Source organism: Ammospiza caudacuta, chromosome 10 (assembly GCF_027887145.1).
Source record: "Ammospiza caudacuta isolate bAmmCau1 chromosome 10, bAmmCau1.pri, whole genome shotgun sequence".
NCBI lineage: Eukaryota > Metazoa > Chordata > Aves > Passeriformes > Passerellidae > Ammospiza > Ammospiza caudacuta.
The window spans coordinates 16,326,703-16,340,677 of NC_080602.1; the positions used below are offsets into that span (position 1 = coordinate 16,326,703).

At 42.0% G+C, this 13,975-nt stretch overlaps 1 protein-coding gene across 3 annotated transcripts in view; it reads left to right on the plus strand.

Annotated features, from left to right (window-relative positions):
- The window catches only part of MYO5A (myosin VA), a 98,478-nt gene that overhangs the window by 64,750 nt on the left and 19,753 nt on the right, over nucleotides 1–13,975 (plus strand). For 2 of the 3 annotated variants that reach the window (XM_058811756.1, XM_058811758.1), the window contains exons 20-28: nucleotides 759–915; nucleotides 4,375–4,614; nucleotides 5,116–5,364; nucleotides 6,452–6,545; nucleotides 7,240–7,388; nucleotides 8,494–8,607; nucleotides 10,679–10,822; nucleotides 11,550–11,603; nucleotides 12,898–13,125. In XM_058811756.1, the coding sequence (XP_058667739.1) occupies nucleotides 759–915; nucleotides 4,375–4,614; nucleotides 5,116–5,364; nucleotides 6,452–6,545; nucleotides 7,240–7,388; nucleotides 8,494–8,607; nucleotides 10,679–10,822; nucleotides 11,550–11,603; nucleotides 12,898–13,125 (1,429 nt within the window). Of the gene's footprint in view, nucleotides 1–758; nucleotides 916–4,374; nucleotides 4,615–5,115; nucleotides 5,365–6,451; nucleotides 6,546–7,239; nucleotides 7,389–8,493; nucleotides 8,608–10,675; nucleotides 10,823–11,549; nucleotides 11,604–12,897; nucleotides 13,126–13,975 lie in introns of all 3 variants that reach the window. The other variant, XM_058811757.1, reaches the window with a different exon arrangement.

A 13,975-nucleotide genomic window follows, 5' to 3' on the forward strand; every position in this document is an offset into this window, starting at 1 on the left:
AATTTCTAGGGAAATGGAGGAAATTGAATATAATGAGTGTGTCTGTCCTGAGTGGTTTTGACCTTTCTGAGAGGACAGTAGCACCTTGTCTCTGTGATGCATAAATTAATAGTACTAAGGAGATATGTTGCAGGTGAGGTAAAGCAGGACTGTCTTGAGTCCTTATTGCCCAGTGCCTGTGTGCCCTCCCAGCTGGGTCTGTCCTGCTGGAGAAGCCATTCCTCACCCAGGGTGCACCTGTAAAGGGACATTCATCAGTCAGTGACTTGTTTGGATTGACTTCTGAGGGATGGCCATGGGGCCAGAGAGAAGGGCAGGAGTACAGCTGGTATTGTTCAAAGACAGGATGGTGATGAAGGCTGTAATAACCAACCTTCAGAAAGAGGCATATGTCATGATGCTCTGTAATTGTCTTACTGCAATAGCCAAGAACAAGCAAACATATTCTGCTAGTGGAGGTTGGGAGAGTAGATCTGGAAGATGACATAGTGGAAATAGCTTTAAAGTTGGAGAAGAGGAGATGAGAAATTAAGCTGCGTTTACCTTGTCAGTTGTTTAGTAGAGTTCTTAGGGGAAGTGAAAACATTTCCCTGTAAAGCTTTGCAAGGTTTCTGTTAATTTGTCATTCTGTTGTACACAGCAAGTAAATACACTGTGTCACTGACAACACTAAGAAGAAACTAAAAATACAGGCTATTAAAAAATCCCCAAGCATTCAATCACATAATTACAGGTGCTGTTTGTGATCTTTTCCCCAGCTATGCCAAGTTCCTGAGGAGAACACGAGCTGCCATCACCATCCAGAAGTTCCAGCGCATGTACGTGGTCCGCAAGAGATACCGGTGCATGCGGGATGCCACTATTGCTCTCCAGGCCCTCCTGAGGGGCTACATGGTCAGAAACAAGTACCAGATGGTAAGAAATCACAATGCGCTTCTTCACTCTTCCTTTATTTCCACACACTTTCAGGACAAAGCTTCTCTGTGCTGTCATCTTGGGAATCTGAAATGTTTTGTGTGGATGCTGTTAGGTTTTGTGTGACGCACAGACAAAATTAGAGCATGGATTAGGGACAGCACCTGGAAATTAGAAATATCTAATACTGCCATCAGCTTGTCATTGTAGACATATTCTCATTGTCATCTAATACAGATGTACTTAGACTTTCAGTGCAGCCAGTGGAGAAGTTACAGCATTTCTGACTTTTTCACTTGTTAAATAGAACGTTGAGGCACTTAAAATAAATACTGAAAATGGCCTTAATCTGTCTCAGGCCAAATCACTATTGCTTACATCAGTATACATGTGATGCACTTACTACTGGTCCTTTCCCATCCCTAGTTTCAGTGATTCTGAAATGGCTTATGAAATTATGTTAGCAAAGAGATTCCCACAAAAATTGGATATTGAAAGTTATCCATGGGTGGAGTGGTTTTGTTTTAGTTTTTTAATGTATGTTGGTTTTGATGTGGGGATAAATTGATAAAACCCCATCCTAGCGATATTGGTAATATTTTCCTGAATATGCTTGATAATAAATTATTCAATTGAGAAATTAGAATTTGGTTTTTAGTGGTTACAGGGCTGGAAACAGAATTATGATTCAAACTGCAAAGTGCTGACATGTTTCATAGCACTTTTATGTACAAGAACAGTTTTAAGCAGGCTCAAAAGTCAGCCTGTATTTCACTGAAAAAGTAGCTGAGGGATTTGTTTTCCCAAGCATGTAAATGTTAAAGGCGTGCAGCGAAAACCCATCTGATGCTTATGTACCATGTCTTTCTCTTTTGTATGTGAAGTTTTTTTACATTTTTCATTTGTATTAAACTTGCTACACAGTCACATGTGTAGTATTCTAACGTAAACTAACCACAAAGTTGAAAAAAAAATAAACCTTGATAAGAATTTCTTAGTAGTAAGACCCTTGTGGTTTACTTGGCTGTTCTTTTATGTGGATATCCGCTTTCCTTTTTGTTGGAACTCTTAGCATTCTTGTTATTACGAACTATATTTGTGATGTTAAGCAAGATGTGTTTTTAACAGATAAAGTGACAGACACTTTATCTGACAGATAAAGTGACACCTGGGTCACAGCAGTAGGTGGCCTGAAATCTTCAGGAAGATGGGAGTTGTTTCCCTATGCCTTGTTAGTCACATGAGTAACACACAACCCATCTGTCTTGCAGCACAGTTTAATAAACCTGTTATATTCCCTCTTAATGGAGATGGCAGGTTTCTGGAGGAGTCCCTGGAAGGGGTGGTTAGACCTGCCTGTCAGGAGCATCCCCCTCGAGCTGTGAATTGTTCTGTGCAGCAAAACATGACACTGACAGTGCCCCTGCAGTGGGCTGTGTTTGTCCTGTCCTCCCAAGGTGCAATCTTACCCAAGCTGAGGTGCAGGATGGCCAGAGAGGGAAGCACAGGCTCTGGGTGCCATGGGAAGGTAAACACAGTTGTTGTGGAGTTCATGATTGCAGAAGAGTGAAACTGAAAGGTTGCCCTGTGAGCCCTGAGCCCTGGCTGCAGTAATGTGTGGTATACACGTGCTGTTCCTGAGGATTGTGAAAGGGACCTGTTGTTGTTGTAGGAAGAGAGGGCATGTCTTGAGTCACGTGGGCAGAACAAGGAATTTAATATGGTTGAATCATCTGTTTCACGCATCCCGGGGAAAGCTCCTGCCTGAGACATTGCAATGTGCTTCTCAGCTGGACAAGGAGTCTAGTTCCTCCTTAGCTTTGACACAAGCTTTCCTGGGATATAGCTGGTAGATGAAGTAACTTTCCTGATCCTCTCACTGTACTTTGGAGTGGCTTGTTTCCTCCCTGGAGTGCATGGATGCAAGAATTCCCTGGTGGATGAGGACCATCCCCGCACCATGGAGGTATTTTACAGGTCTTGTTGCTTTCAAACTCGAGGTGAAAATTGTTGCTTTCAAACTTAGGAGGTGAACATTGTTGAAAGCTAGTTGTATTCCAGTGTTCAGGCACCTGCTGGGAACCTGAAGGAGTGTTCCAGAAAGTGTGTAAGGAGGAGGCAGGAATGCCAACTGCATGACATGCAGTCAGGAGGACTTTGGCTTTTGACCTTGCTGAGCTTTTCAGAGAGCTGCTTCCTTACCTTGGTGTGCTGAACAGAGTGCTGGGATTTCCAGTCTCATTTTTAATTCAGAAATAAATGCTAAGGGAGAAAGTTCCTATGTATTATAGTCTTGCCACTTTGCCAGTGAATTTTAAATTCATTGATCTGGAACTGTAATCTTTCTAACACATTTCAGTTCATTTGCTAAGCAGTCTAAAAGAAAATAAAATTACTGTTACCTGACTAGTTTGTCTTATCAGCTTTGTGGTAAGAATGTGAACTGCCTATGATATTTAAACTGTCAATTCTGAGCATTAACATGAAGCCCTAAATAATTTTTTCTTTAGAATAAACTGTTTTATTTGCAGAAGTTTTATTAAGTGAACTCTAAAGCTGTCAGAGTACTGGAAGCCTTGTGGATTTGGGCAGGCTCTCCATGCATATCTCATGTAATTTCTTTGAATTCAGAGGTTCCAGACATGAGTGGTCTGTGATTGAATTAGTGGGTGAAGGATCCATAAACAAGTGGTAGACTCTTCTAAGCTGAACTTTCTGGCTAACACACATGACTGGTTTATGTTACAGATTTATTTTTTTTAATAATATTAATTATTTTTCCACCTCAAAGCTATGGTTGAAATTTCTGCCATAAAATAAAATTCAAATTACTACAGTATAAATTTCTTATTAGAATAGATGAAATTTTTTTCCAGGCTGGCAAGGCTAAGATATGTCAAAAAAGGCAACAAAAACCCCCCAAAACAAAATAACACAAACAAACCAAAAGCTTCTGTCTTCTTACCAGCTGCTACAATTTCCTCTGGGAAATGCAGGACTTACTTCATTGCATATCAAATGTGGTAATTTTAAACTTTGTATTGATGAACTTTGTGCAGCATATGTCAATGATTCTAAAGTGTTTCAAGATAAAGATGCAGTTTAAAAAAAATATTGTATTTGTAATCTTGCCAACAGGTACTATATACTTTTGCAATTAGCTGAGCTCTGACCTCAGCACAAAGGAATGCCTGGTGCTTCCATGTGCCTCCAGTTCTCTTTTGTAATGTTTTAAAAATAAAAGGGTTCCTTTTCTTTTTACTCCATGTTGTCCTTGTTCCAGTCTTCTTTCCCTCTTATTTTTAATTTGAAGTTACTCCATTTCTCGCTGCTCTTCCCCAGAAGTTTCTCTTTGCAGGCGGAGGTCTGTCAGTGTCCATCGTTACAGGGGGCTCTGTGTACTGCACAGGTGCAGTTTGCAGCTCTCACCCCGTGTTTCCCATGTGTTTTCCCCTGCAGATGCTGCGGGAGCACAAGTCCGTGGTCATCCAGAAGCACGTGCGGGGCTGGCTGGCGCGGCGGCGCTACGGCCGCACGCTGCGCGCCATCGTCTACCTGCAGTGCTGCTACCGCCGCATGATGGCCAAGAGGGAGCTCAAGAAGCTCAAGATAGAGGCCCGCTCCGTGGAGCGCTACAAGAAGCTCCACATTGGCCTGGAGAACAAGATCATGCAGCTGCAGAGGAAAATCGATGAGCAGGTAAAAGCTCACAGCCTCTGGGAACACCTGTCAGAGTTGTGGTTAGCTTTCTCAGTGCTGTGGGCATTCACAGAGTGCACTGAATTTTCATTGTAAGGGCTCAGTTCTCTTTTCTGATGAAGAATAGTGATAGGAGAGAAGGGGAGGCCACAGCAGAACTGGAGCAGTCAAACATCCACTTGTTCCTCTCAGCAGAACTGAGAAAAACTCCCACTCGCTTAACGCCAGTGCTGCGTTTGAAGCACGTCAGTTGCTCTGTGTTGGGGGAAGGTGGGGTGATCCTGTCTGTATGTGGGCTCTCCATCCGATTTTAGTTTAGGATGTGCAGGCTTAGAGACCGGACTGCTCTGTCACCTTGTTAAGCAATTCTGCAAAACCTTTTTGAAATGGGGAAGCTGCTCCTGTGCTCCCACGTCCGGGTGTATTGTGCAGGGAAGGAAAAGGCTCCCTCGAACCAGAACCTCGCTAACAGCTGCTCTGCCTGCGTGGTGTTTTGCACAGAACAAAGAGTACAAATCCCTGCTGGAGAAGATGACCGCCCTGGAGGTGACGTACACGACGGAGACGGAGAAGCTGCGCGGGGACGTGGAGAGGCTGCGGCTGAGCGAGGAGGAGGCCCGGAGCGCCACGAGCCGCGTGCTCAGCCTGCAGGAGGAGATCGCCAAGCTCCGCACGGAGCTGCACCACACGCAGGCCGAGAAGAAGAGCATTGAGGAGCGCGCAGACAAATACAAACATGAGACGGAGCAGGCATGTATGGGGTCCCAGATGCATGAGAGGATTTGCAGTGCCCACTCAGGTCTTGCCCAGGCTAGATTTTTACACTTGTGTGGCTAGTTTTTTTATTGTATTTTTATAGCTGTACAATCCTAAATAGGCTTGGTGTCTAAATGGCTACACCTGTGGTAGAGATATATGCTAAATCCGTATATTGTATGTAAATATACGTATCCAAGCTATTCAAATTTTGATACTGAAAGCATTTGCAAAGCCAAATCCTTGAGCTTTCTGACTTAAAATGAATGAATTCACTACCTCTACCTGCCTAGAGAGGCAGGTATCATTCTATCACATAGATAGCAGAAGTCTGTCCCACTTTCAGTATTCAGAGGTGCTGCTATATCCTGCCTAATGTAGACAGCCAGCCTATTCAACACATGTGCACAGTCTAGTTCAACAGGTTTCAGCTAACCCCTTTTCTTTGCTAACCACAAACATATCAAACAGGCTGATTTCTGTCAGGAGTACTTGCTGATAGTGGTGCAAGTTTGAGTATTGGAAGAGCCAATCCATTGTGATGTGATGCTGCAGTGACAAGTTTCAATATCAGATAAGCATAAGGGAAAATATTAATAGATAAGGCAAAGTGAATGCATGGTAACCGTAATCAGAGACAAATGAGTACCTGGCAAACCTGAACACTGGTTAAGTGACACAGCTTTAGGGCACAGGCAAGATGTTAAATTTTGGTGTTACCCAATGCGATGGACTTTACCATAGAACTACCAAATGTGTTAATATTTTATGAATATTTCTGTTTTAATGAGCCATCTACATCTTTGGGACTTTACTGAAAAATACATGGCACTGTGGAGTGCTTCAGGGCAATTTTAGCATCTGATTAGTAATGGGGTTCAGAACATACAGAGGAGTCAACAGTGGTACATATTTAAGAAATGTAATTTGGAAATTAAGATACAAGTTAGTTCACCAGTTCCACTTTGTGAAGAACAGTTAAAGTATTTCAACTTTTGTTACAGCAAAGATGCCATTGTTTTTAGAGCTACTGATGAAAGATGAACTGCGTTCTGAGTCAAATATTTTATTATCTCTGTAGCTGGTGTCAGAGCTGAAAGAGCAGAACTCGTTACTGAAAACAGAAAAGGAGGAGCTGAACCGCCGCATCCATGACCAGGCCAAGGAAATAACAGGTTGGCTCTGTTCTCTTATTCAGGTTCTCTACTTCATGCTACCTGGTAAAGTAACACTCTACTGCATGGATTGGGCTAATTTGCCTTAGTTTACATTCCTTTTTGTGCATTCACTTCTTTTTTTTAAGAACTTGCAAGCATGAGAATTCTTTACCATTTAAATTTCCACAAAATCCTAAGGGTTCAGGGTCTTTTTTAGGGGGGCTGACTGTTCCAAAGCACTTCAATTTTTAAAAGGCAGCTCTGATATTTAATTCAGTTTATCCACTATGACTTTTCTGGCTGCTGTGACTGTGTAGGCAGCAGCCAGGAAAGCTTAACTCTAGATGTGAGGGCTGTGATGAAGGGAGCTGTGATGAGGAGGATCAGGATGCTTGAGGTGTAAAGCACCTCACATTTTGCTTTTACATAGCACAGCAGTGAGCTAGTGCTCCTTCTGCCTTCCTCCTGAAATCATCTATAGAATATATTAGCAGAATAACTAACTTGGCTGAGTGAGCACTTCTGTGCTTGCCACAATAATGCTTTGGCCCTTCATATTTTTGGCTGAATGTTTGCCCAGAGAAGCACAAACAGCGGCGTCAAACGGCAGGCTGTGCCTCTGGTGCAGACACAGGCCTGTACCTCCTGCCTGGATGCCCTGCATGGTGAGAAGGGCTGGAATTCTCACTTGGGATCCCTCTGTGTGTGGCAGAGTCGATGGAGAAGAAGCTGGTGGAGGAGACGAAGCAGCTGGAGCTGGATCTGAACGATGAGCGGCTGCGGTACCAGAACCTGCTCAATGAGTTCAGCCGCCTGGAGGAGCGCTACGATGACCTCAAGGACGAGATGAACCTCATGGTGGTGAGTGCCTCCACGGCTCAGAAAGCCACGGCTGTTCACACCTGTGTGCAGGCAGACTCTAGGGTGTGGGATTTGCAGGCAACCCCAGCAAGGGAAGAGATGAGAGTCTGGACTCCATGTGTCAGAAGGCTGATTTATTATTTTTATGACATATATTAAAAGAAAATTATATACTAAAACTCCACTAAAGAAAGATCAAGGAGACATTAGAAGGCTAGCAAAGAAAGGAACGAATAGTCTTGTGACTGCTCACAGCCTTGACACAGCTGGACCTGTGAATTGGTCATTAATTAAAAACAGCCACAAGAGACCAATCAAAGATGCCCCTGTTGGTAAGCCATCTCCAGACCACATTCCACAGCCATCAGATAGTTATTGTTTACATTTCTTTTCTGAGGCTTCTCAGGAGGAAAATCCTAGTGAAAGGATTTTTCAGAAAATATGTCTGTGACACTAGTGGGATAGGTTGGTGTTGTCAGCTGACGTGTTGACCTGTACTTGAAAGGAGAATTTGTCCTTTTAAGTCCTGTTTATTTTGATTAGTTCAGCCAAAACAAGTACATTTAAAATTTGTTGTTGATTTAAAAAAAATTGTCACATCTGTGAAGAAGGCTAAATTTCTGCTGTGACTTTCCTGGTGCTATTACTTGTGCTGTCCACCCTTATTTTGCCCTCAAGTTATTCACATCTGCCGGGGTTGTTTGAGCCATCTTCATCCAGTGATAAATTTTAAGTAGTCCTGGGAATGTTCTGTGTGGCAGGAATATAAAGTATTGTTCAATAGAATGTCTAGGACGTTTAAAAAGTGAAAAGTTATAAGCTGCCTGTGCTTCCTGTAATCTGAATGTTTCTTTCCCACAAAGTGCTGCATCCTTGTTCGGTTCTGCTTTCTGCAGCATTCCTTGGCCTGTCTCCATGGAGCTGAGTGCTAACTGTATCTCACAGGCTTTTAGGTCTTTGGAGAGACCAGAGTAAAAAATAGTTTTTTATTAATTTTGATAACTGTGACATAACACCAAATATTCTAAGCTGAACTAAAGGTTGTGAAGAGACAGTGGCAGGGAAAGCCATGTACTGGTACTGATTTGTTCCACTTGCACTTCAGAGCATCCCCAAGCCTGGGCACAAAAGAACGGACTCAACTCACAGTAGCAATGAATCTGAATACACTTTCAGCTCTGAGATCACAGAAGCAGAAGATTTACCACTCAGGATGGAGGTAATATTGAAAATCCCCCACAACTGGTACATGGTTGAATTCATTCCTTTCTTTTTTTTTTTCCATAAGTGCTTCTGAACATCATATCCTTATACTGAGATATCTAAAGCTTTAATCCAACTTTGTTTCCTTTTAGAGAACACTTATTCCTTAGTTATGATTCTGTGTAAAAAGACTGTCAAAGTATGCTTTGAGTTTTTCTTGTATTACAATAAGCACAAAGTAGGTACTTGGTGATCCAGCTGATTTACATCTGTGAAACATTTGGTTGTCAGTGTTGGTAAGCACAATCACTTATTCAGGCCAAAGTAGGAATTCAGAGAATCAGTGAGACTTCCTGAGGAGCCTGCCTACTGTATAGTCAATGATTTAAAATGGCAAGCTGCATCCTTAGTAGCTACATGGAGTGAGCTTCCTGTTGGGGATGAGAAACTCATGTTGGATCAGGTTTTCTGTATTACATACATAGAGAGGAATCAAACTCACAGAATGGGAGTTTGCTTTGCATATGCAGCAATACAAATCCCAGTATTGCCAAATCCCAGTGCTTGGAAAAATGATCAGGAAGATGTTCAAAAATGTCCAGAAAGATAACTTGATTCAGCTAATGAGTAATAACCATAAATAATTTGTGGTGCAACTCCAAGCCATTGCTAGTAGTTTCCAAGATAACTCCCTCTTCCAGCCCATCCCATCACAGTGGGGCTGCAAACACAGAGCACACCCTGGGTGCCCTCTGCCTGGGTTAGGGATCTGCAGGGCAGCTTTTGACAGGCTGTCAGGGCTGCTTTGGAAAGCCTCCACAGAGAGTGATTTTCTGCTCTGGATGCAGATATCCTGACGCACTGGGGCTGGCACAGCCTCTCTGTGCACTCTGTCATCATTTGCCCTCCCACTTATGTTTCTCACCTTGCATAATGGTTCCAGGATGATGCTCCTACATTCAAGGGTAGTCAGGAGGAGGACAGTGAAACTACATGTGATGGGATGTCACATATGAGCCAAATGCCAGCTTTTCCTTTGGCTGATAGATTTGCTGAATTGCTGTTCCAGAGCCAGCTTTGGGTTTTAGAATATGAATGAGGAACTCACACAAGAGTGTGAACAAATGCAGCACTCTTTTGTTTAACCCCTCAGCATTCTCCAGTTCCAACTCTAAACTAACAATATAGATTAATTATACAAAACCACATTAAAAAGTCAGGCCCACCTCAAGGCAAACAAGTAAAGCCAGAAAATTCAAAAGTCTCTTTCCATTTGCCTGAGCTGTTGGTGTGGTTTATGACTCTTCCCCTCAACAGTAAAAGGAGATGAAGTGGAAATGGCTGTGCTTGCTTGTCTGCTACAGTCATTAATATTAATTTTCTAGTTCCTTTTATAGGCTTTAAAATTTTATTGTACAGTTCATGGTAAATACTTTGATCTTCTCAGTACATAAAGTACAAAAAGACTGATGGACAATTTCTAATGCACCTTCAGGTTGCAAACACTGGTCCTTGCCCAGAGAAGAGTGAAGAAGCTGATGAATTAGGCTCAGAACAGGCTGTATAATTAGCACACTAAAAACAAAATGGCATAAAATATATTTTCTGTTACCAACTTTTTGTGTCATATCCCAACTAAAGTAACCTTCAAATTGCCAGAGAGATTTCTCTTTAGCTGAAGAACTTACTAAAGAAATAATTGAAAACTAAACCAACACACAAAAAAGCCCCTATTTAGAGTTGTTTCCAGGTGAGTCTAACCATAAACTTTTTCTTTTTTCTACTTTCCCCCCTTCAAACAAGTAAGACTATAAGGTATGCTTAGTTATAGACCTCCTGTCTGCTAGGTAGTGCCTAGTGCTTTCTTTTGCTAGGCTTTAGGCTTAGAAACATCTTCTACTAGTAAATCCTTTTTTAAAATAGTATTTGATAGCAGATGAAATATTTTAGGTAGTCAATGCTCAGAATTAAGTAACATTTGTGTTCCTCTCTTTCCCAGTCTGTTTCCCATCTTTACTCACCGTTGTGCTTCCTTGTGCTGTGCAAGGGGAATGGTTCTTGACTTGCCTCTGTTGTTTCTGAAGCAGGAGCCTAGTGAGAAAAAAGCAGCGCTGGACATGTCTCTGTTCCTCAAGCTGCAGAAACGGGTTTCAGAACTGGAGCAGGAAAAGCAGTCCCTGCAGGATGAACTGGACAGAAAGGAGGAGCAGGCTCTCCGCGCTAAAGCTAAGGTGAGCTCCTTGCAGCTGATCAAATGCTGACACCGCTGTGTCCCTTCAGCTGCTCTGTGAATGCTGACTGGCTTTCTCTAAATCTCTATCTTCCTCTAGCACTTGCTTTGTTTAATGAGGAGTTTCGTACCGGTGCTTAGTTCTAGGGACTGGTTGTTTTGTTTTCCAAGGTCCTTGAGATCCTCTCATGGAAGACAAAACAAAAAGTGCTTGGGACTTTGCTTAAAAAAAAAGACTGAAAGGCTGTTTTTATTAAGGAATAGCCATAAGGAAATTGACTTTAATGATGGGGAGAATGGGTAATTGTTCATTTTAGGCAGAAGAAGAAATGTTTCAACCAGGATGCATAGCCAATGCACTGGGCTTAGACACCTTAGCTGATTGTAGTGTAAATTCTCCTGATTTGGTCCCTTAGAAGTTCTTGGAAAATTTATGAAATCAGTTTTGGCAATTGTTTCTTGTTACATTTCTACCAGTGAATTTCTTTAGCATACTGGGGTTAATCCTGCTCTGTTTCATTGCCAGTGACAGTATGTGATTTTATTAATATTAACCAATTATGTGTCATAAACTCAGAAGTAAAGGAGACAATGCCTATATTCAAACTACAGCAGTTAGCTGTACCAGAATGTTTTACTGTCTTAAAGGAAAATAATTGAGTTCTCTTTTGTTTTCCTACCTCAGTGAAGGATTTTTAGTTTTCACATTTGTTTGTATTCATTCATAGGAGGAAGAAAGGCCTCCCATAAGAGGTGCAGAGTTGGAGTATGAGTCGCTCAAGGTAATTCTAAAACAGAGATTTCTGGCCTTTTTCTAGTAGGACTCTTGCCACCAATAGTATGTGCAGGCATAAAAAATTACATCAGCCCTCCTGTTTCCAAATAGTCGCTGGAGAAATTAGAACAAATATTCCCCAGCAGTCATTTCATTGTAGGACTGCTCTTTTTGAGGTGTAGAATGTGTGGCTGGGGTGCAAAACAAAAAGATTCCCTAAGCCAGGGGGAGTTCTCTGTTAAAACACTTAGTACAGCTTGCAAGTTAATTTGAGCAAAAATACAGTGATAAATGTAGGTCTCTTTTTCAAAACTATTATTTAAATTACTGCCTATCTTAGACCACTAAAACTAAAAATATTTCCTAATTGTGATGCAGAATTTTCTTAGCCTGCAGACCTGCTGATTATTTGTTGTGAACGTTTTTTGGTTTGTTTTTTTTTGCTAAGAGGGAGAATAAGAGGAAAAAAAGATTGGCAATTCTGTTTGCCATCAAATCTGTCTGATTCGTGTGAGTGTGCTCTGGTGTGGGAGCCCAGGACATCCCTCTGGCTGTCCTGGAGGGCTTGAGCCCCTGGCACAAAACCTATGGAGAAAATTACCAACTTTATGTGAAGATTTACAAGCCACGAGAGTTTTAGTAGAGTGATAGTTTGTCAGAGGGTGAAAAAGTAAAACTTTGAGGTTTTTAGAATGGGGGTTCAGAAGCCAAGATGGAGGGATTTGGGCATGCCTTGTCCTTCTTCTTTCTTCTTCTTAGCCTCCATCTTGTGTGTGATGGTGGCACTTTTGGATTGGTTAAGAGTAGAAACTCACTGTCTAACATAGGTGATAGGTATTGGAAAGTTATTGTAAATAAAGTACACGTAGTTTGTAGTATAAAAAGATAACACCGCCCCAAGGGCGATCAGTGTGCCGCAAACCAACTTGCTAGACAGACCTCAGCAGATCAGAGAAAGAATGTTCTAGATAACAGAGACTAAACAACCTTGAAAACCAGAGCCAAGGAATCCTGGCTCCTCCTGCGATCCCGGGGCTGGGAAAAAGAGACTTCCCAACACCTCGGGGTCATCCTGACCACAGAGACTCCAAGACTCTGGTTTTGCATTTCAGACAAAAGGTTCATCCTGTTAGTGAAATCCTCCCAGTCACTACTGGCCGCAGTTAAGGGGCCAGGGATACAGGGGAGATTGATGGATTTCTTGCAGCTGCACCATTTTACCATTTTCATAGTTTTGTACTTGTGGGTTACAGACATGTTGCAGTGCTGCTGGATGACAGAACTGTCCTTGTTTCTTACAGCGTCAAGAGCTTGAATCTGAGAATAAGAAACTGAAGAACGAGTTGAATGAGCTGCAGAAGGCCCTGACAGAGACACGAGCTCCAGAGGTGACTGCTCCTGGTGCCCCAGCATACAGAGTCCTCCTGGACCAGCTGACCTCGGTCAGTGAGGAGCTGGAAGTACGCAAGGAGGAAGTTCTCATCCTGAGGTCACAGCTTGTGAGCCAGAAAGAGGCAATTCAGCCCAAGGTAAATCACTCTCAGCAGGTAGGAGAGTTACCCTGCATCATTAACGTGCTTTATTTATTAACAGCCTGCTTGAAGTGGCAGAAGAAAGTAGTCTGGGTTGGAAAACCTTCCTAAGTGTAATCCGTTGGTCCGTTATTAGTGCACAAATCACAGCAGTCTGAATTAGGAGCTTGTATTAATCAATCAGTCTGGGATTTCTCTACCAGCACTCATGTGAAGATGTACAGGCTGTACCAAAGGTCTGATCCCCTCAGACTCCTTTAACAGTGCACAAATAATTCTCACTGGGGGCTGTGTCATTTCTCTAGTGCCTTTGGACTGGAAAATTGAAAGGAATTCTCAGGGAATTCCTTTCAATTAATAGTTGAGCAAAAGGAACAGTTTGTTCTACATCTGTATGATTGCTAGTCAGTAACATTTTGTAAAGATGACCTCTGAAGATGTGTAAATTCCATATTATTGCTTGATAGGTGCTATGTGCTTTTATTGAAAGAAGAGTAGATTACAACCACTGAAATCATCACCTAAAAAGCTCTGATGACATAGGGAAGTAATAGCTTTGCAAATAAGAATCATTCAACCTGAAAAGGTATCATGTAAATCAAGGAACTAGTAATTTCCACTGAACTGAGTATCCTGTGTTTCATAACTGCAGCAAGGAATGAACAGATATGTCATCTTTCCTTTGCTGTTATGTCTATATTTGTCCTAAGTAAGCTTGGAGTCTGTGGTGCATGAAGATGATGCGTAAGTCTTGTTTTAAATGATTGACTGCAAAGAAAACAGAACACATTTTTCTGTAGTGTTTAGAACATTGTAAAGAAATACTTAGTAAATCTTTCAATAACAT